At 40.8% G+C, this 22,305-nt stretch overlaps 1 protein-coding gene across 1 annotated transcript in view; it reads left to right on the forward strand.

Annotated features, from left to right (window-relative positions):
• The window catches only part of CATSPERE (catsper channel auxiliary subunit epsilon), a 104,031-nt gene that overhangs the window by 67,187 nt on the left and 14,539 nt on the right, over positions 1-22,305 (forward strand). Inside the window, exons 10-11 of the mRNA XM_056106987.1 lie at positions 14,688-14,787; positions 21,538-21,624. Of these exons, the coding sequence (XP_055962962.1) occupies positions 14,688-14,787; positions 21,538-21,624 (187 nt within the window). The remainder of the gene's footprint in view (positions 1-14,687; positions 14,788-21,537; positions 21,625-22,305) is intronic.

Below are 22,305 nucleotides of genomic sequence, written 5' to 3' on the forward strand. Positions count from 1 at the left end.
TGTGATTACATTTCAGTAATACAATGGTTGAGTACCCATTCATCCAACATTGCCCATTCTCTACCACCAATGGTCCCAGTAAACCTCCTGCCACCCCCAGTCCATTCCCCCTCACTCCATGCCTCTGTGGCAGGTACATTCCCTTTTACTCTCTTTCTCTCTCTCTCTCTCTCTCTCTCTCTCTCTCTCTCTCTCTCTCTCTCTCTCCCCCCCCCCCTTTTGGTGTTATGGTTTGCAATACAGGTAGTATGTTCAAGCCTTCATTTTGACTAATGCTTGTTGCCCATTTGTAGGTATTGGTGTTGGTGACTGCTGATGCTGATGATATTTTCTTGGTGCATTGTTTTGCTTCTTCAAGTTAAAGGTTTTATTGTTCTCCATTTTTGCACCCCTCCACCAAGTGGTAATGGAACACTCTGGGCTTCTTGTGTCTGTATAGAAGTCTCCCTCCAGCGATTAGGAAAGTTCTGCACTGTTAACTCTTCCCCTTTATCTTTTCCTACCTTTCTGGTGTTCTTATAATTTGCAGATTACCTCTTACTGTTACCTATTAGGTATCTTATATTTTGCTCTATTCTTCCCTACCATTTCTTTGACCTCATACATTTCATCTCTGAATTCTTTATCAGAGATATAATATTTCTGGGTATTCCCTGTTAAGGTTTCTTGACTCTTCTTCATCCACTCCTCATGATGGGGATCTACACCATTTCTTCACATTGCTGTAGTAGTATAGAGGTGGATTCCTCCAGTTCACTATCAGTGTCCCCCTCTCACTGCAAGAGAGGATTCTGGGTGAGCTTGGTCAATGGTGGTTTCCTTTTTCCCTCAAGAATACTAACTTCCTTTACAATAGCCAGAAACTGGAAGAAACCTGAATGCCCAAGAACAGATGACTGGTTAAAGAAACTTTGGTACATCTACACAATGGAATACTATGTAGCTGTTAGAAAAGATGAAGTTATGAAATTTACATACAAGTGGTACAATATGGAAAGTATCATGCTAAGCGAAATGAGTCAGAAAGAGAGGGATAGACATAGAAAGATTGCATTCATCTGGGGGATATAAAGTAACAAAATATGAGATTAATATCCAAGAATAGCTGAGATCAGCACCAGGAGCATTACTCCATGTCTTAGAGGTCAGTCGGGTATCCTAGAGGAAAGGGCAGTTCGGATAGAGAAGGGAGCACCAAATAAAGGGTGTTTGGAGGATCCTCCCAGGAGGGGAGATGCATGTCGAAAGTAGACTATGGACTGAACATGTTTGCCACTCAATGCCTCTTTTGCAGACCACAACACCCAAAAGGAGAGAGAGAACACAGGGGATTGCCCTGCCACAGAGGCAGGGGGGGATGGGGGGATGGGGGTGGGGGGGATATTATCCATGGTGGTGGAAAATGGGCACTGGTGGAGGGATGGGTATCTGATCATTGTATAATCGAAACCCAAGCACAAAAAATTGTAAATCTACAACTGTACCTCATGGTGTTTCACTAATAAAAAAAATAGATTAATACATAATATTATCAAATAAACCTTAGGTTAAAATGTCAAAAAAAAAAAAGAATACTAACTTCCGGGGGGTATGGTGCCACCATCAGGTTAGTCTGTACCTGTGAGGTGAGTGCATCAGCAGCCTAATGGCGCCTTCAGACTTCCAGATACCCCAAAATTGCTGCTAAGCCTTTTGCCAGACCCCAAACACTTGGGGCAAAGTTTACCAAGAAAGTAAACAGCCAAAAGTTAGGTATGTGGGAAACACACCCACAAACCACCTCTGGCTCAGCTATATAATTGGAGGCATGGCTTCTCTGGTTCCTGATTGAACTGCTCAATGGCCATGATCCCAGAGACTCAGAAACAAATCTCGAAACCCAGCGGCTTTTGGCAGAAATGCGTCCAGTCCCTGCAGTGGGTTACCGGTGCTGGGCCAACACGGGTGGGAATAGGTTTCGTGCCTTGGCCTGTTCCCCCCGGCGGCCCAGTGGCCACCATCCTTCAGAGGCCTCTGCACAATCGGGTTTGGGCCCCCAGTGACAAGACACACAGGGCCTCATGGAATGGGGGTGGTCCTGTCCTCCCCACCCCAACGAGACTCCAAGTCATCACCCACGAACGGCCTCTCTGACTCCTGATCAAGCTGCTTAACTGCCATGATCCCAGAGACTCAGAAACAAATCTTGAAACCCAGCGGCTTTTGGCAGAAATGCGTCCGGACCCCACAGTACGTTACTGTCGCCCAGCCACCCCAGGGAGGAAAGGGTGTTGTCACTCTGCCTGCTCCCCCTTGGCGGCTCGGTGACCGTCATCCTCCAGAGGTCATTGGACAGTCATGCTTGGGCCCGCAGTGATGAAACTTGTTGGGTCTCACGGGATGGGGGGAGCTGGGCCTGTCCTCCCCACCCCAACGAGATCCCAAGTCATCGCCCACGAATGGCCTCTCTGGCTCCTCATCAAGCTGCTTAGCAGCCTTGATCCCAGAGATTAAGAAACAAATCTCGAAATCCAGCGACTTTTGGCAGATATGCGTCTTGTTGGGGTAGGGAGGACAGGCCCGGCTCCACCTCCATCCCGTGAGGCCCAACAAGTTTTGTCACTGCGGACCCAAGCCTGACTGTCCAATGGCCTCTGGAGGATGACGGACACCAAGCCGCCAGGGGGAAGTAGGCAGAGGGACAGCACCCCTTTCCCCCTGGGGTGGCCCAGCGACAGTAACCTACTGCATGGTCCATTTCTGCCAAAAGCTGCTGGGTTTTGAGATTTGTTTCTGAGCCTCAGGGATCATGGCCATTAAACAGCTTGATCAGGAGCCAGAGAGGTCGTTCGTGGGCGATGACTTGGGGTCTCGTTGGGGTGGGGAGGACAGGCCCGGCTCCTCCCTTATCCCGTGAGGCCCAAAATGTCTTGTCACTGCGGGCCCAGACCTGACTGTCCAGTGGCCTCTGGAGAATGATGGCCACTGAGCTGCCAAGGGGGAGCAGGCGGAGGGACAACACCCTTTTCCTACTGGGGTGGCCTGGCGACAGTAACCTACTGCAGGGTCCAGACGCATTTCTGCCAAAAGTCGCTGGGTTTCGAGATTTGTTTCTGAGTCTCTGGGATCAAGGCTGTTAAGCAGCTTGATGAGGAGCCAGAGAGGCCGTTCGTGGGTGATGACTTGGGGTCTCGTTGGGGTGGGGAGGACAGGCCCGGCTCCCCCCATCCCATGAGGCCCAACAAGTTTCATTAGATAGTCACGTCTGGGTCCACAGTGACAAAACTTGTTAGGCCTCACAGGATGAGGGTGGAGCCGGTCCTGGTCTCCCCGTCCCAACGAGACCCCAAGTCATCGCACACGCATGGCCTCTCAGGCTCCTGATCAAGCTGCTCAACAGCCATGATCCCAGAGACTCAGGAGCAAATCTCAGAACCCAGTGGCTTTTGGTAGAAATCCCTCCAGATTTAAGTGTTAAAATTTTGGAATTTCAAAATCACATGGCCCTACTGCAGCCACACGACATCATATGTTATTCATAACCAGCAATTGTCTACTGTTGCCTTTTCAGCAGATTTGAGTGTTGGGGTAAATCTCAGATAATAATGGTGGGTCTGGTGTTGAAATATGGAATGTGATCAAAGTAGAGAGAGAGAGTAATATGGAAATCATCTGCCCCACAAGTAGGGGGAGGGTGTGGGATGGGGGTATACTGGGGTTTTTGGTGGTGGAGAATGGGCATGGTGAAGGTACGGGTGTTTCATTACATGACCGAGACTTAAACCCGAAAGCTTTGTAACTGCTCTCATGGTGATTCAATAAATAAAATTATAAAAAAAATTTAAAATTTTTTTAACAAGAATACTAACTTCCTCTTTGGTGCTCCTGTGTGACTTATGTGGGGCCTCTGGTGCAGTTTCAGTGGATGTGTTCTTTTATATTAGACTTGTTCAGATTCTTGTGTTCATTATTTTTGTGAGTTTGGGGAGTATTTTGATTGGAATAGATTAATGGACTATTAGCCTAATGTGTTTGGGATAGCCAGACTGTTTTCGTAAGAATTAGGAAATGAAAATTGAAATATGCATCCAAAGTGCTATGAAAGGGGAAATAACTGTTGCCGTGTGAGTGGCCGCCATCCCAGAGGCCATGCCCCACGCCACCACTTTGCCTGTGGGGGAGGGACTGTGTTGGTGCTAGTCCTGGATTAGAGTTCTACTTCTGAGGTACTTCTAAAACTGCAGGGGTCCCCTCTGGCCTAGATAATCATGTAGACACTTTAAATGAGGAGAGTTTTCAGTTCCCTATGGCTTCTTGCTCAGCATGCTACCCTGGAGGCTACCATTTTGCTCCATTCTTTTACTTTTTTTTTTCTTTTGCACTTCACAGTGGTTGTTGATTTGTATTTTTTTCTTCAGGACTGCAGTTCCAATTATCCCTATTCTGAATTCTGTTTCTGTGGCTTGATATCGTATTCTTTAGCTTCTTCAGTTCTACTTGTTGGATTATTTCATACTTTGAATAATTTCTTGGTTGAGTTGGTTGAATTTCTCTTCAAGTGATTTCTTAATTGTCATTGCCAGTGATTGCTTAATCTCCAATGCTAATTCATGGAGTTTGGGTTTGAGATAATTCTCTTCCAGGCTTGAAAGTTTTGAGAAAGTTGATGTTTTACTTGGCCCCAAAGCTAGATATATGAAAAAATTGTGGTGAATATCTATTTATGTCCATATTTAGAAACCAGTTCAGATATATCATTATGATAAACTACTAGAAGAAAAATTCATGGGTGTCAGACATTAAAATTTTAGTCAAAGCTTTCTGTTTGTGGGGTCAAAGATTTTCAGGAAAACAAGTATAAATAGGGAGACCAACTAGTCAGTTACATTGTTTGTCCAGGGAGGGGAAAATGACTAAAATATCACAAGGACAAAGAAGAGAAATCATTTGTAAGAAAAAAATCATGACTGCATGAAGCAGGAATTTTAACTCTGAAGACCATCATAGGTGAGAGGTAACATAAATATAGATTTGAATAGTGAGGAGAAAGAAGATAATAATGAAATTAATAAATCTATTAGAAAACAACCTTCCACAAATTTCCACCATATCTATTTTCAAGCATCCGTACCTATGAACCATGTCTTCCTACAATAATAGACATACAATGTGTATATCTTAAGATCTGTCCCTCCATACTGACTAGATCCCCAAACTTTTCTAATTAAAATGATCTCTTTCCTTACATTGTCAGCTTTTCTTCCCACTACAAATTACAAATTGCTGGTTTCTCTCTCTCTCTCTCTCTCTCTCTCTCTCTCTGTCTGTCTATCTCTCAAACACACATACACACACCACACACACGCACACACACAAACACACAAATCCCCTGTTGTCTTTCTTATAGCTACTACTCATTACTTACTGCCACTAAATTTTCTATTCTATTCTATTTCTATTCCCAAATACCCCACCCCCCTACACACACTACACCACTCCATTGGCATTGCTAGCTAGTGTGGTCAATGACCTCCATTATGGCTAAATCTTTCTGTTCATTCATTAGAGACATTTTTAGTCCTGGACAAGGTATTTTATTATATTTTCTGAGGGAAGGACTGAATGAGTACAGGTAAGTTTGACCAGTTTGAATTGAATTTCCTCAAGCTTCAGGGTATAGGTGTTGTCTTTGACTGGTAGCTGGCCTTGGGCTTATAGGGACAGGTGGAGTTCTAGTACCTGATCCCCAGATTAGCAGGGCAGGACAATCAGGTTATCAAGGCTATCTGGAAGAGTGTGATAGCTAATGATGTAAGTGGTCAAGGTATGGATTCTGAATTGATTTGCACACAGCCTTGAGAAACTTATTTTTTGTCTCTAAGTAATTAGTTAACCCATGGAGGAATTGAGTCTACATGGTCTGTCTGCACAGTTCCAGTCAGCTTTCTAATAAAATAGAAGACATGGTTAATACAATGAGCTATCTATAATTGAAAACATGTATGAAGAATCAAAATCAAATCAGAATCAAACTAGGCAGAGTCCAGTTCATGGAGGATTTTCTGTCCTTTAGTAAGTGTCTCCCTCCCAGTTCCAAAAGTAAAATAGGACTGCCATTTAGATGCTATAAAAGTATAGGAAAGATAGATGCTTGCTAGTGACATTATGTATTTCCTCTATGTTTATACTGGTAATTTTTTGTAACATGTTCTCAATGGACAAAATAAACCCAAGAAAAAATAATCAAAGATAAATGCCCCAAATTATGTCATTCAATTGATCGTTACTGCTACTAGATGACACTATAATAGATTGCTTTTGTGATGTCTTCTCAGAGTCCAATTAAGAACTTTTCTTATTTTATTTTTGGGGGATATAGGACATTATATTGACTGTTATTAAATTTCATCTATTCTGCTCAGAATTCTAGCCTGTCAGAAAAAAAATGTGATTGCAATCTTTTTTTAAAAAAAATTTGATGGAACACTGTGAAATACAATTACAGATTTACACACTTTAGTGATTACGTTTCCATCATACAATGGTCGAGTACCCATCCCTCCACCAGTGCCCATCCTCTACCACCAATGTTCCCAGTATCTCTCCAGCCACCTCCACTCCATTCCTCCTCCCTGCCTCTGTACCAGGCACATTCCTTTGTACTCCTTCTCTCCTTTTGGGTGTTATGGTTTATAATACAGGTATTAAGTGGCCATCATGTTCCATCTAAAGTTTGCTTTCAGCATGCATCACCTGTCCAGAATGAGCCTTCCAAACATCCTTCTATCTCATCTGCCTTTCCCCTCCCCCATGTGTGAGGCCAGCTTCCAGGTCATGGGGGAATCCTCCTGGTCCTTATCTCTACTATCCTTGAATGTTAGTCTCCCATTATGTTGCTTTAAGTAAAGTAAGTAAAGTAAAGACCCTCCCGTTGATCATCAATTTGCTCGAGCGGGCCCAGTAATGTCTCCATTGGAGACTTTGTTGTTACTGTGTCTGGCATATCGAATACATCACGGGGAGCTTGCCAGGCTCTGCCGTGCGGGCGAGATACTCTCGGTAGCTTGCCAGGCTCTCCGAGAGGGGCGGAGGAATCAAACTCAGGTCGACCATGTTGGCTGCGTGCAAGGCAAACGCCCTACCACTGTGCTATCGCTCCAGCTTTATCTTCCACATATGAATGCAGTCATTCTATGTGTGTCCCACTCTTTCTGACTCATTTCACTTAACATGATACTCTCCATGTCGATCCACTTATATGCAAATTTCATAACTTCATTTTTTGTAACAGCTACATAGTACTCCATTGTGTAGATGTACCAACGTTTCTTTAACCAGTCATCTGTTCTTGGGCACTAGGGTTTTTTCCAGATTCTGGCTATTGTAAATAGTTTGCAATAAACATACAAGCACAGATATCATTTCTACTGTACTTTTTGCATCTCTGCGATATTTTCCTAGAAGTGTTCAAATGGGAGCTCAATTTCTAATTTTTTTAGAAACGCCCATATTGTTTTCCAAAAGGGCCGAACCTGTTGACATTCCCACCAGCAGTGAAGGAGAGTCCCTTTCTCCCCACACCCATGCCAACACCAGTTGCTTTTGTTCTTTTGGATGTGTGCCAGTCTCTGTGGTGTCAGATGGTATCTCATTGTAGTTTTGATCTGCTTCTCCCTAAGGATTAGTGATGAAGAGCATTTTTTTCATGTGCCTTTTGACCATTCGAATCTCTTTGAGAAAGTTTCTGTTCATTTCATCGCCCCATTTTCTGATAAGATTGAATGTTTTCTAATTGTAGAGTTCAACCAGTGCCTTGTATATTCTTGATATTAACCCCTTATCAGATGGGTATTGGGTGAATATCTTTTCCCATTCTGTAGACTGTCTTCATATTCTGGCCACTGTTTTCTTTTGAGATGCAGAAGCTTCTTAATTTAAGATAGTTCCATTTTTAAAAAATTTTTATTTAGTGAGGTATAGTTGTAGACTTACAAATTTTTGTGCTTGTGTTTCAATTATACAATAATCAAATACCCATCCCTCCACCAGTGCCCATTTCCCTCCACCACGGATCCCAGTATCCCTCCCACCCGCATGCCCCTCATTCCACCCTGCCTCTGTGGCCCATTTTTTATCCCTGTTTCCACTTGCTTGGTCAGTGGCATGTTATCTTTGAAGATACCTTTAGCTTCAATGGCGTGGAAAGTTTTGCCAACCTTTTCTCCAGTGTATCTTATGAATTCTGGTTTGATGTTGAGGTCTTTAACCCATTTTGATCTTACTTTTGTGCATGGTGTTAGATAGGGGTCTGAGCTCATTTTTTTGCATGTAGCTGTCCAGTTTGGCCAGCCCACTTGTTAAAGATGATTTCCTTCCTCCACTTCACATTTCTTGCTCCCTTATCAAAGATTAGATAATTATATATTTTTGGGGTGTTTCAGGATATTCAACCCTGTTCCATTGTTCTGCGGTTCTGCCTTTGTTCTAATACCATGCTGTTTTAATTATTACAGCTTTGTAGTAGAGTTTGAGGTTGGGGAAGGTGATGCCTCCGATCTTCTTTTTTCCTAAGAATTGCTTTAGCTATTCCTGGGGGTTTGTTGTTCCATATGAATTTTAGGAGTGTTTGATCATTTCTTTTAAGAAATTTCATGGGTATCCTTATAGATATCGCATCGAATCTGTATAATGCTTTGGGAAGTATTGCCATTTTGACAATATTAATTCTCCCAATCCATGGGCAGGGGATGTGCTTTTATTTCCTCATGTCCTCTTTTATTTCTTGAAGTAGCATTTTGTAGTTTTCTTTGTACAGGTCCTTTACCTCCTTAGTTAAGCTGATTCCGAGGTACTTGATTTTCTGAGACATGGTTACGAACAGGATTGCTTTTTTCATTTGCTTTCTTATCCCTCATTATTTGCATATAGGAAAGCCATGGTCTTTTGGGTATTGATTTTATAGCCTGCAACTTTACTATACAAGTCTATTGTTTCTAGGAGTTTCTTGGTAGAGGTTTTAGGGCTCTCTAAGTATAGTATCATATCATCTGTGGATAGTGAGAGCTTGATTTCTTCCTTTCCTACCTGAATGACCTTACTATCTTTTTCTTGCCTAACCACTATTGCAAGTACTTCCAGTACTATATTGAACAGCAGTGGAGAGAGTGGAAATCCTTGTTTCGTCCCTGATCTTAGAGGAAGGGCTCTTAGTTTTTCTCCATTAAGAATAATGCTTGCAAACCACAACACCCAATAAGAGAGAGATAACAAAAGGGAATGCCCTGCCACAGAGGCAGGGTGGGATGAGGGGGATGCGGGTGGGAGGGATACTGGGATCCGTGGTGGTGGGAAATGGGCACTGGTGGAGGGATGGGTATTTGATCATTGTATAATTGAAACCCAAGCACAAAAATTTGTAAGTCTACAACTGTACCTCATGATGTCTCACTAATAAAAAAAAAAGAATAATGCTTGCCATAGGATTGTGATAGATGACTTTGACTATATTGAGGAAAGTTCCTTCAATACCCATTTTGGTAAGAATTTTCATCATAAATGGGTGCTGGATCTTGTCAAATGCTTTCTCTGTGTCTATTAATAGTGATCATGTTTTTTATCTTTTTTTTATTGATATGATGGATCATGTTGATTGACTTAAGAATGTTAAACCATCCTTGCATCCCCGGAAATATATCCAACTGTCATGGAGTAAGTTCTTTGCAATGAGTTGTTGGATTCTATTTGCTAATCTTTTGTTGAGGATCTTTGCATCAGTGTTCATCAGGGATATTGGCCTGTAACATTCTTTTTTTGTGGTGACTGTCAGCCTTTGGTATTAGGTGACATGTGCTGCGTAGAAACTGGTTGGGAGTATTTTTGTTTCTTTGATATCCTGGAAAAGCTTGAAAAGGACTGGCAATATGTTCCTTTTAAATGTTTGGAAGAATTCGTTAGTGAATCCATCTGGACCTGGGTTTTTGTTTTTGGGAAGACTTTTGATTACAGTTTCAATTTCCTTGATAGTAATATGTCTATTCAGGTATTCCAAATCTTCTTGGTTCAGCCTTGGGAGGTTATAGGAATCCAGGAATTTGTCCATTTATTCTAGGTTCTCTTGTTTTGTGGCATACAGAGTTTCAAAGTAATCTCTGAAGATCTTTTGAATTTCTTTGTTTTCTGTTGTGATGTCTCCCTTTTCATTTCTGATTCGGTTTATTACGGTTATCTCTCTCTTTGTGAGTCTTGCTAGTGGATTATAAATCTTATTTATTTTCTCAAAGAACCAGCTCTTGGTTTCATTGATCTTTCAGATTGTTTTTTGGGGGGTTTTCATGTCTTTAATTTCTGCTCTAAGTTTTATTATTTTTTCCTTCTGCTGGTTAAGGGTCTTTTTGTTGGTCCTTTTCTAAGATCTTGAGCTGGGAAGTCAATTTATTTATGTGGGTCCTTTCTTGCTTGCTGAGAAATGCTTGCAGAGCTATAAATTTTCCCCTTAATACTGCTTTAGCTGTGTCCCACAGGTTCTCGTAGCTCATGTCTTCATTCTCATTTGTTTCCAGGTATCTTTTGATTTCTTCCTTGATTTCCTCCCTAACCCACTCATTGTTCAACGTTGATTTGTTTAATTTCCAGGTGTTTGATTTGATTCTCCACATCTGTGTGTGATTAGCCACTATCTTCAGTGCATTGAGGTATGTTTTATGATCCAGCACATGATCTATCTTGGAAAATGTTCCATGTGCACTGGAAAAAAAGTGTATTCGGTTTTTTTGGGGATTGAAGGCCCTGTATACATCGATTATCCCTCTCTCTTCTATTTCTTCCCTTAAATCCAGTACTTCCTTGCTAAGTTTTAATCTTGCTAATCTATCCAGAGGTGATAAATTGGTGTTGAAGTCTCCAACTACTATTTTGTTGCTACCAATGTCCTCCTTAAAATCTGTTAGCAGTAGTTTTAACTATTTAGGTGGTCCTTCATTGGGTGCATATATGTTTACAAGAGTGATTTCTTCCTGCTGTACATCATGATCACGATCATCCTGTTGTCCATCGATTGCCTCGAGCAGGCACCAGTAACGTTTCCTTCGTCCTAGCCCTGAGACTCTAAAAAGTGCCACATTCAAGTCTCTTTCAGGGTTAGGAGAATGAGACCCATCATTGTTACTGGTATTTGGCATATTGTGTACGCCACGGGGAGTCTGCCAGACTTTTCCGTGTGGGCAAGTTACATTCGGTGACCTGCCTGGTTGTCAAAAGCAAGAATGAGATAATAAGGCATTCGCGGCCGCGCGCTTCCGGGAGCTGGGTTTTATAGTCTCTGGGTCTTGGCCGTTGTCTTGGCCGTTGATGGGATTACACGGCACTGGGGGGCAGTTGGTGGGTGTGACCTCGCCTACTGGAAGATGGAGGATCTGGGTGGAGGATGCTCAGCCCTGATCCAAGCAGGCTTGGAGATCTCAGCCCCGGGACCCACATGCCTTTGTTCCTCTGCCATACTTTCATGCGTGTGGAGAACGGTCTCAGCATGGTTGTGGCTGGTCTGGAGGTTTTCAGCTGCTGGGCCCTGGTGAGGACAGTCAGGCACAGGGTAGGAGACTCTGCTTTGTTCTCTTCCAGGAGCTTGGTATACATATCCCTTGATTATTAAAAAATGACCTTCTCTGTCCCTTCAAATCGTTTTCTGCCTGAAATATATGTTGTCAGACACTAATATAGTGATCCCGGTTTTTTGAGGGAGTTGTTTGCTTCAAGGATCATTTTCCATCCTTTGAGTGTGAGTCTGTGTTTGCTCTGACTGTTCAGATGTGTTTCTTATAGACAGCAGAATGTTGGGTTCAGTTTTTGATCTATTTTGCCACTCTGTGTCTCTTAATTGGTGCATTTAGACCATTGACATTGAGAGAGATTATTGTCATGGAGTTTTGTGTCATCTTTCTGTAGAGATTTGTTGTACTTGAAGGGGGTTTTCTTTTCTTACAGTAGCCCCTTTAGTCCTTCTTTTAAGTTTGGTTTTGAGTCTATGAAGTTCCTGAGCTGTTGTTTATCTATGAAATAGTGTATCATTCCTTCAAGTTTGAGTGAGAGTTTAGCCAGATAATGTATTCTTGGTGAGGTGTTCATTTCATTGAGTGTGATTGCTATCTTTACTATCCTTTCCAATTTTATTTTGTAGATTTACCCCCAAATTTTATTTTATTAAAGCACTGTGAGTTATAAAGTTGTTCATAGTTGGATTTTTCACATATAGTGTTCTATCACCAATCCTGCCACCAGTGTCAACTTCCCTCCACCAGTCTTCCCAAGTTCCCTCTTCTGTACTCTGCTCCAGCCCCAGCCTGCCATCTTGACAGGCATCTTTCACATTTGATTATTAGCGTTTGGGTCTCATGATTTCAGTGCTGTTGATTCTGGGTTTGGAAACTTAGTTCAATCATTCCTTAACACCACTGATGTACCTGAAAGAAAAAAATATTTTTATTTAAATAAAACTGTCTCTGCAATTAGTTCACAATAATTTAAGAATGGGTCATGGTCACGGTTCTCCCATTGTTCATCGATTTGCTCGAGCGGGCCCAGTAACGTCTCCATCATGCGACTTGTTGTTACTGTGTTTGGCATATAGAGTATGTCACGGGTAGCTTGCCAGGCTCTGCCGTGCGGGCGAGATACTCTCCGTAGCTTGCTGTGCTCTCCGAGAGGGGCGGAGGAATCAAACTCAAGTCGGCCATGTTGGCTGCATGGAGGGCAAAAACCCTACCGCTGTGCTATCGCTCCAGCCCAATTCAAGAATACAGAAGAGTAAATCAAGCAACACTGAAAATTTCAAAGTTCTGAGAATTAGAGCTTTACTAAAATATCTTCTAAATCTCTGAAACTTTGCTTTATTGTGTGTTTTCACACGTGTGCACTTTCCTCTGGAGAGGCACCAGGGCTCTCACTAGAATTTGAAAGTTCACTGTGACCTCTCTTCTGCTCCAGGAAAAAGGAAAGACCACTACACTATCCCCTAACTAATCATGCTGGCCTTCTGAGATTATCTCTCTCTAACTCTTTAAAATGAATAAAGATGGAAATAGAATAGCTTCTGAAGTACTGCTTTCTGATACATAACATTTCTGCCCAATTCTTGATAATGTTACACTTACTGCTTTTGTAACAAGGGTTAGTCAATAGCAAATTGAAGCATACCTAAAAAGCCAGGTAGAATGATATCAGTTCAAGCAGAGAGCTCAACCTTGAATAAGCAGACATTGTCAAAGACCTAGTGGTTTTGATAGACACAAGTATCAAACAAAAACTATTTCTGACACAAAGGCAACTTGTATAATGCCAAGGTCCAAAGTGAAATTTAAGTCCCAGGATATAAAGGATAATTTCAATCATAAAAATGGGCTTTATCTAACGGAGTATAAAGATATATTACCATTTTTACAGTCACAATCTTGAATGCAAAGACATGACTTGATCAGAAACTGGACTTTAGCTTTGTTCTTAAGTCCCTATTTTCATATAGTAGCAGGAAAAATAGAAATAGCCTGAAGTCACGCATCTCTTAAAGGCATGTTTGCCTTGCACATGGATTTGATCCCCAGCACCCCATATAGTCCCCCAAGTCTGTCAGGAATGATCCCTAACCATAGAGCCAGGAGTAAACCCTGACCACCAGAGAGTGTGGCCCAAAAATAAAAAAAAATAAAAAACTGATTAACTTAAGGTAAATTTTCCAAGCTCAGTGAAACAGTTGTATGTAATCGGTTCTTGTTTCTGGTAAAGGGAAATCTTATTGGACTGTATACTGATATCTTTTACTATTGTCTAGACATGAGCATGCTTGATCATCCTCCCACATCTAGTGCGTTTATGATTTCCATTGTTATTATCTCAGTGTACCTCATCTTTAACATATTGCTATTCCTTTGACCTTCAGCTGTGTTGATTCCTCCTGGGAGTAATGCTGCACCTCACTTCTCATCATAGTAATTATTTGATTCAATTTCCTAATTCTAGTGAATATTTCTTGATTAATAATTCCAGGGGATCTGGGTTCTGCCCTTTGTTCAGTCGTCACCCGCTTCTATCTTTTCCCCTGCTTTAAGCTGATAACGTAAAGCCTTGGCTGCCATACATTGCCATACACATATGGTTTCTATCAAAGTGAAAAGAACTTATGGTTTCAATAGTTAAAGAAGTGAAAATTGCTCTGACTCATTATCATTAGGTTTATTTATAGAGGTGAATAAAACCCATACAATAAGTACTGTTAATATTTTATATTATTTAAAATTTTAAAAACCGAGGCTTCCAGAGTTCAAGTAACTCCCTCAATAAACTACTAAGTGATAAATATGGGATTTAAATCTAAACTCCTCTGACTCAAAAGCTGGAGCTCTGAACTTCTCTGTCACTGTCACTGTCACTGTCCTCCTGTTGTTCATCAATTTTCTCGAGAGAGCCCAGTAACATTGTGAGACTTGTTACTGTGTTTGGCATATCGAATACGTCACGGGTAGCTTGCCAGGCTTTGCCGTGTGGGCAAGATACTCTTGGTAGCTTGCCAGGCTCTCTGAGAGGGACAGAGGAATCGAACTCAGTTCGGCCATGTTGGCTGCATGGAAGGCAAATGTCCTACCCACTGTGCTATCTCTCTAGTGCCTGAACTTCTCTAATAGGTACTAAATTGTTATTTTCATGTCTGCTCTTTCTTACAGATACAATGAAGAAGGTTATGTTGAAGATATTCATGTAAATTTCATAGTGTGGGAAATACATGGCAGAAAGGACTATAGCTTCAATAACAGTATGGCTCAAGTATGACACTTTGGTATTTAAATAGAATTTCACATGGAATTTGACATGTATTTATATTTTAAATCTATGTTATTCAAGAATGATAAAACTTGTTAGCTATGTACAGTAAAAGACACTATTATTCCCCAGCTATGTTTCTTCATGCCCTGCATATGAGAGAGATCATTCTGTGTCTATCCAAAAAAATGCTTAAAGGCAATATAAAAAAAGAACATGAGAATGGGTCTTCAGTGGGAAGTGTGCCACTATGGGGAGGTAAGAGGAGATCTATGCTATGATAACTTTAAATCATTTAAGAAAGAGAGAGAAGACTTTGGGAAATGAAAAAATCATCCAGTACTCATCTATTGGAAGAGTGACTATTGTTAAAATCACTATCCTACCTAAACTATTATGTTTACTTAGTCCCCATCCAAATTCAGACAACATTCTTCTAGTACCTAAAAAAATGAAAAATAAAGTTTTGTGGTATTGTATGAGACCCTAAATAGCCAAAGCCTTACTGAAAAATAAGAAATTGGGAGATATCTCATTACCTAATTTGGAACTGTATTATAAAGCTATAATAATCAAAAATGCATGGTACTGGAATAAAGAGAGACTGTCTGATCAGGGGGACAGAATCAAATATCCAAAGATAAAACCCCATATATAGTTAATTTTGGCAGAATTGGGAACATGAAATGGACTAAAGATAGCCTCATCAACAAATGCTGGGAAAACAGGGTAACTACGTGTAAGAAAGTATAGCTGGATCTGTTTCTCATACCTTACACAAAAGTTATTCAGAGTGGATCAGAGACCTTGATATATAGCTGAAAAACTATAGAGTACATTGAGTAAAAACATGCAGAACAGTCCAAGATTTGTATCTCAACAGTGTCTTCAATGATCTGATATCACTGACAAAGGCAACAAATTAAAACTAAATGGTATTACATCAAATTAAAGATTTTCTGCATGATGAAACTGAAAGACTAACTGAATGTTAAACGTACTTAGATTCAATACATCAGATAAACAGTTGATAGCCAGAATATAAAAATTACAGAGATCAAAAAAATAGTCAAAAACTGTTGGATAACATTGGATTGTCCTTGCTCCTCCCTCAAGGAACTTAGGTATATCGAGTTACTCCCACAACAGTGCTCCTGAGACACACCCAATTTCATCAAGCACTAATAATTCTATATTGCTTTTTCTCTTTCCTTTATGTCATTTGTATGGTTTAGCAATGTCCTTTTTGTATAGACACAGGAAGAGAGTAGATGGTACGGTTTTGTAAGATGGGAGTTAATTGATTCCAAATAATATTTACTCCTGGGCATCCATAATATTTACTTGACTTAAACCTCAGTTGCCTTTGCTTTCTAACACCCCCAAAGGAGGATTTCAACAAAGGGACTTGACGGACCCAGGGCAAGCTGAAAGCTACCCTGGCATTGGAAAGGGGACAAGCTAAACACCATAAGTATAAGTTAAGAGCATGGTCATGGGACAAACTCTGTCATGACCCAAAAAGAAGTAACTGAATAAGAACCCTGGTGGGGGTTAGGAAAGACTAACCTGGCCTGCAAACTATGATCTGGAATATATAGCGAGATGTCCCCAGGAAGAGCCAACCTTTAAGCTTAATATATCTATTACTGTGTTCATACAAAATGACTAGAAATATTATAAGAAGTAAATTCACTATGATTTTTTTTTGCTTTTTGGGTCACACCTGGCGATGCTCAGGGGTTACTCCTGGCTTTGCACTCAGGAATCACTCCTGGCAGTGCTCAGGGGACCATATGGGATGCTGGGAATCAAACCCAGGTCAGCTGTGTGCAAGGCAGATGCCCTACCTGCTGTGCTATCACTCCAGCCCCAATTCACTATGATTTTTTAAATGGATTACTAGCTGAGTAAAGGAGAAAGCAATACACCCTAGATGAAATCCCACCCTTGAGCAGATCTCCTAATAATCTAGAGTGTTGAACCTTCAGATGAAATTTTGTCCTTGAGTTAATCTCCTAGACCTTCCCCTGAAAGAGTGGCTTTACATCTGTTTGTTGTTATAACAATGTTCAACCCCACCTATTCTATATAACTTCACGATTTCTATATAACTTTGCTGTAAGGGGATGGTGGGAACGATGATGAAGATAGGGACTAGTTAAGGACTATGAGGATGAGAATAAGGGAACTATGATGACTGGGACTGCGACCAAAACTGACTATGATTGTGCTGTAAGGGGAGAGTCTGTGTTGGAGAGGAGAGAGAAATAGACTACCAACCAGTCTGGGGCCCTGTTTCTCTGTTCCCCGGTCCTTTGTCCATCCATTGCTGTGGGCCCACCAGGGGAACGGTTCTCGGCTACCAAACGCTCTCGTCCCTCGACTGCACAATGGGCACTGGTGAAGGTATGGATGTTTCATTGTATGACCGAGACTTAGACCCGAAAGCTTTGTAACTGCTCTTATGGTTATTCAATAAATAAAATTATAAAAAATGAAAATAAAAAGTAAGGTGGATTTCATGCACAATTCAATCAGCTAACCAGTGGCTGAATAAGTAGCAGTACTCCTATATAAAAAAAATGAGAGAATATTTTTCCACGACTCTTCTGACAAAGACTTAATATTCAAGCTATCACTTAATCACTTAATCCCCGTTATTCATCGATTTATTCGAGTGGGTGCCAGTAACGTCTCCATTCATCCCGGTTGCGTGCTAGCGTAGCCCAATGGTATCTGTTCATTCTAGGAACATGCAGAGCCTCAAACCGATCATTTAGGGTCTTGACAAAGAAGTCTGACCATCTTGTAGGTGGGCGTCCACGTGATCTTTTGATGTCCCATGGAATCCAATTAGTAATGGCTCTAGTCCAGCGGTTGTCTATAAACCTCATTACATGTCCAGCCCATCTGATTTTTGATGTCTTGGCAAATGAGACAGCATCCCTGATTCTTGAGCGTTGACGAAGATCAGAACTCCGGATTCTATCTCTCATTTGAGTGAATTGTGATATTCCAAGCATAGTTCTTTCGATTCCTCTTTGAGAGACCCGAATAGCGTTCTCATCCCGTTTTCGTAGGGTCCAGGTCTCTGAGGCATATGTTAATGCAGGAAGAACAGTGGAATCAAAGAGATGTGCTCGTAGCTGGAGGTTCTTTGTCCTTTTAGTTATTTCTTCAATGCTCTTGAAGGCATTCCAAGCCGCTCTCTTCCTCCTGCGCAACTCAGGTGCCAGGTCACTCATCATGTTGATTTCTCGACCGAGGTATATATAACTGTTGCATTCAGAGATGGTTATTCCGTTGAGAGCGAATGGAGCGTCAGGAACAAGGCTGTTTCTCATAAACATTGTCTTCGTAAGATTCAGCCATAGTCCGACCTTTCCACACTCACGGTCAAAGTCGTTCAGCATTTGTGCTGCTTGGCTGATGTTTGGTGTTGTTAGAACGATGTCATCAGCAAAGCGGAGGTGGTGTAGTTGCCGACCATTTATCTTCACTCCCATGCTTTCCCATTCCAGTCGTCGCATGATGTTCTCGAGGGTGGCACTGAAGAGTTTTGGTGAAATGGTATCACCCTGCCGAACCCCTCTCTTGATATGGATGATTACTTCTTTGTAGAATGGTGAGATCTTGGTAGTGAATCTGCAATAGAGTTCACGAAGGATCCTGATGTATTGAGTTTGTACGCCCTGATTGGCTAGGGCTTCCATGACCGCTTCCATCTCAACAGAATCAAAGGCCTTCTTTAAATCAATGAACGTTAGACAGAGCGGCATCTTGAACTCCTGAGAAACCTCAATGAGCTTAGTAATCGTGTGGATATGGTCGATGGTACTGAATCCTTTTCGGAATCCAGCTTGTTCACATGGTTGTCCTTCATCTAGTGTTCTGCTAATCCTATTCAGGATGACTCGAGTGAATAGTTTGTAGATGACAGACAATAGGCAGATTGGGCGATAGTTGCCAATGTCATGGATGTCTCCTTTCTTGTATAGTAGTACAGTCCTGCTGGTTTTCCATTGGGATGGAACCTTGCATTCAGACAGGTAGCGTGTGAAGAGCCGAGCCAATGTATTGATGAGTACTGATGGTAAGTTCTTCAGGTGTTCAGGTCTGATCTTGTCTGGGCCAGGTGCTCTTTGTTTCTTTACCGACGAGATGGCATGTTGGATTTCGGAAGGGAGAACATTGGGAACGACATATCCATCATGTGGTATGTGGTATGTGGGCAAGTGGACGTGGCTATTAAAGAGATCTGAGTAGAAGTCATGAATAATCTTCTCCATTGCCCTTCTGGAAGATGTGATAGATCCATCATGATGTCGGAGGGCAGTCATCTTGGTTTTGTAGTTGGTGAAGGACAGGCGGGCATTTCGAATTCAAGCTATACTTATACTTTTATACTTATAAAACTTGTAACTGAAGAGATAGTGCAACAGACAGGGCAATTGCCTGTAAGACCTGTGCACCAATGGGTGTGCTTCTTCCCCCAAGACCAAACAGAAAAACAACAACAACAACAACAAATCTCATAAAATTGGAAAGAGATATAAACCAAACTTTCTTAAAGAGGACATACAGATGGCTAGTAGTAGATGAAAATTATGCATCTCTTATCAGAGAAAAGCAAATAGAAACAATGAGATATAATTTAACACCTGTTAATCATTCACACATCAAAAAAGAACAAAACAACCAGTGTTAGGTCTGCGAGGAAAAAATAACCTTCATCCACTACTGGTGGAAATGTCAACTGGTTCAATTATTTTGGAAAACAATATGCAAACCCATATAAAAATTAAACAAGTCTTAATTAAAATTCCACATGATCCAGCAGTTCCACTTCTGGGCATCTATTTACCTGAAGGTCCAAAATTTCTATTCCAAAAAGACACTTGGGGCAGGAGCAATAGTATAGCAGGGAGGACATTTGCCTTGCATGCAGCTAAGCCAGGCTTGACCCCCAGAAACCAATATGGTCCTCTGAGCCCCCCATGAATGATTCATAATTGCAGAGTCAGGAATAAGCCACGATAACTGCCAGTTGTGGTCCCAAATCAAAACAAAACAAAGACATTTGTACTCTTATGTTGATTGCAACACTATTCACAGTACTCAAAATATAGAACCAACCAATGTCCAACTGGATAAGAAATATGTATGTGTGTGTATATATATGTATGTGTGTGCATGTATATATATGCATATATATAAAATGGAATACAATCCAGCTATAAGAAAAGGAAAAAATGGTGCAATATTCTGGTACGTGGATGAAGCGATAGGGTATGATGCTGAGTGAAGTTAGCCAGAATAAGGATAAATAAAGAATGCTCTCTCTCTCATATGTAGATTAGAAAAAAATAGGAAGGGAACAGCAAATGGCCAAAGGCAATGGGACTTGAGAACTGGTCTAAAAACTGATCCTACCATGGTGGAGGGACAGCAGGGTGAGGGTATGTTAAGTGAGGGACCCTGAGACAATATTGGAGAGAAGTGGATACTCTGGAGGAGGGTGTGGTATTGGAATATTGTATGCATTAGACCTATCAATAACAATATTATAAATCCTGATGATTAAAATAAAATTTTAAAAAATAACAAGTGCTGGTGAGAATGTGGAAATAAGAGAATCCTTTTATATCACTCAGCAATTCTATTTCTGGATATATATCCAAAGAAAATGAAATTGCTCTTTTAAATAAATATTTGTGCCTTCATGGTCATTGAAAAATCATTTACAATAACTAAGAGATGGAAATAAAACCCAAATATCATGTGTCTGGAGAGACAGAGTTCATTTGTTGTGTATATGATGGAATATTCAGCCATGCAAGGTAGAAATTTTGTCATTTTTCATAACATGAATAAATATTGTGGTTTTTGTGCTAACTGACCTCACTTATTAAAAAAAACCTTATAGAAATAACATAGATTCTTGCTTACAAGGAGTGCAGGAGGGAAACTAAAATTGGCCAAAAGGTACAAATGTCCAGTTCTAAGTAGAATAGGTTTTGAGAGAGTATAACAAGTTAACTATAGATAATATTATTATGTACCTAAGAGGTGCTAAGTTCTCATCATATGTAATGATGAGATGAGAACTGTAAGTGATCTCAATAAAATAGCTATGTGAGTTGATATATATGTTAAATAACTTTACTGTGGTAATCACTTCACAATATATATTTAACATTATGATAGTACATTGCACAATTTTTATGTTGATTAAAATTCCAGTGAAGCTGGAAACGTTTTTAAATTATTTTTTGAGTTCTAACAAGATCAATATACAAAAGTCAGTTATTTCTTTATATGCCAGCTAACATTGAAACAGCAAAATGTTTTAAATGTACAATTTTCATAGCATCAAAATATATTAAATTCTTAGAAATAAACAGGAAACACTTTAAATAATAAAAGTGTAGAACAAGAGAGATAGTATAGTCAATAAGGCAATTGCGTTGCTCACAGCCAACCCAGACTCAATTCTCAGCTTTCCCTAAGATCCCCTGAGCACCACCAGGAGTGATTCCTGAGTACAGAGCCAGGAGTAATTCCTGAGGACCTTAAGGAGTGGCCCAAAATCCCCTCCAAGAAAAATTGAAAATTGTATTGACTTACAATTGGTTTATAAAATGATAGATGTTTGAGGAGTTCAACTTCATACCTCACTATGACTGTTGACCTCACTACATAAACAAATATTATAAATATTATAAATAAATAATATAAATATTTCAACAGAGTGGTTGTTTGAGGGAAGCCCAGACATGGAAGTCAATGACTGAGTTTAACGAGAGCCTTCCATTAGAAGATGCGTGGGGACCAGAGGTAAAAAACAAATATTATCTTATAAACTGTTTCTAATAACTAATCGGGGTGAGTTGGAGAGAGTTGTTAGAGGGACCCCGAGACAATAGTGGAGAGAAGCACACACCATTGTGTCCTTCACCAATGGTGGAAGGTGTGGTGTTGGGATGTTGCTGGCTTGAAACCCTATCAGTAACAATATGGTAAATCACAGTGCCTAAGATAAAATTTTAAAAAAATGTTGTAGAATTTGGAGATGTCACTCCAGGAAATCCAGAATTTTTAACTGGGTGGAAAAGTTGGAGTTAAATTTTTACTGGGCATGACTGTTGGGCTTTGATAAATATGGGTAGGTGGGGGGGCGGTAACCTATCCCATCTCAGAGAAAACCTGGCAATTTCAGCCACAGGGACCACATACCTGAGTTTTTTAGAAGGTTAATTTCTCTGTGAGGCTCAGTCCCAAGAGGACAGAGTTCAGCCAGAGGCATGGCAGCAACTTTGGAGAATGAGAACCAGCAACTGCTGGGACTTTGTTTGGGTGGGCGCTGGCCTGCCCCTCTCCGGAGTGCCTAGGGTATCTCAGCCAAGAATGGCTGTCTGAGAATTTTTTGTAGCTATTTGATATCTTTCTAACAAGTTCTCAGATGTTGCTAGTATTTATTATTTGAAGATGACATTTAAGAGCCACTGAATGGAAATA

The sequence above is a fragment of the Sorex fumeus genome, unplaced genomic scaffold (genome assembly GCF_029834395.1).
Source record: "Sorex fumeus unplaced genomic scaffold, SorFum_2.1 ptg000007l, whole genome shotgun sequence".
Taxonomy (NCBI): Eukaryota; Metazoa; Chordata; class Mammalia; order Eulipotyphla; family Soricidae; genus Sorex; species Sorex fumeus.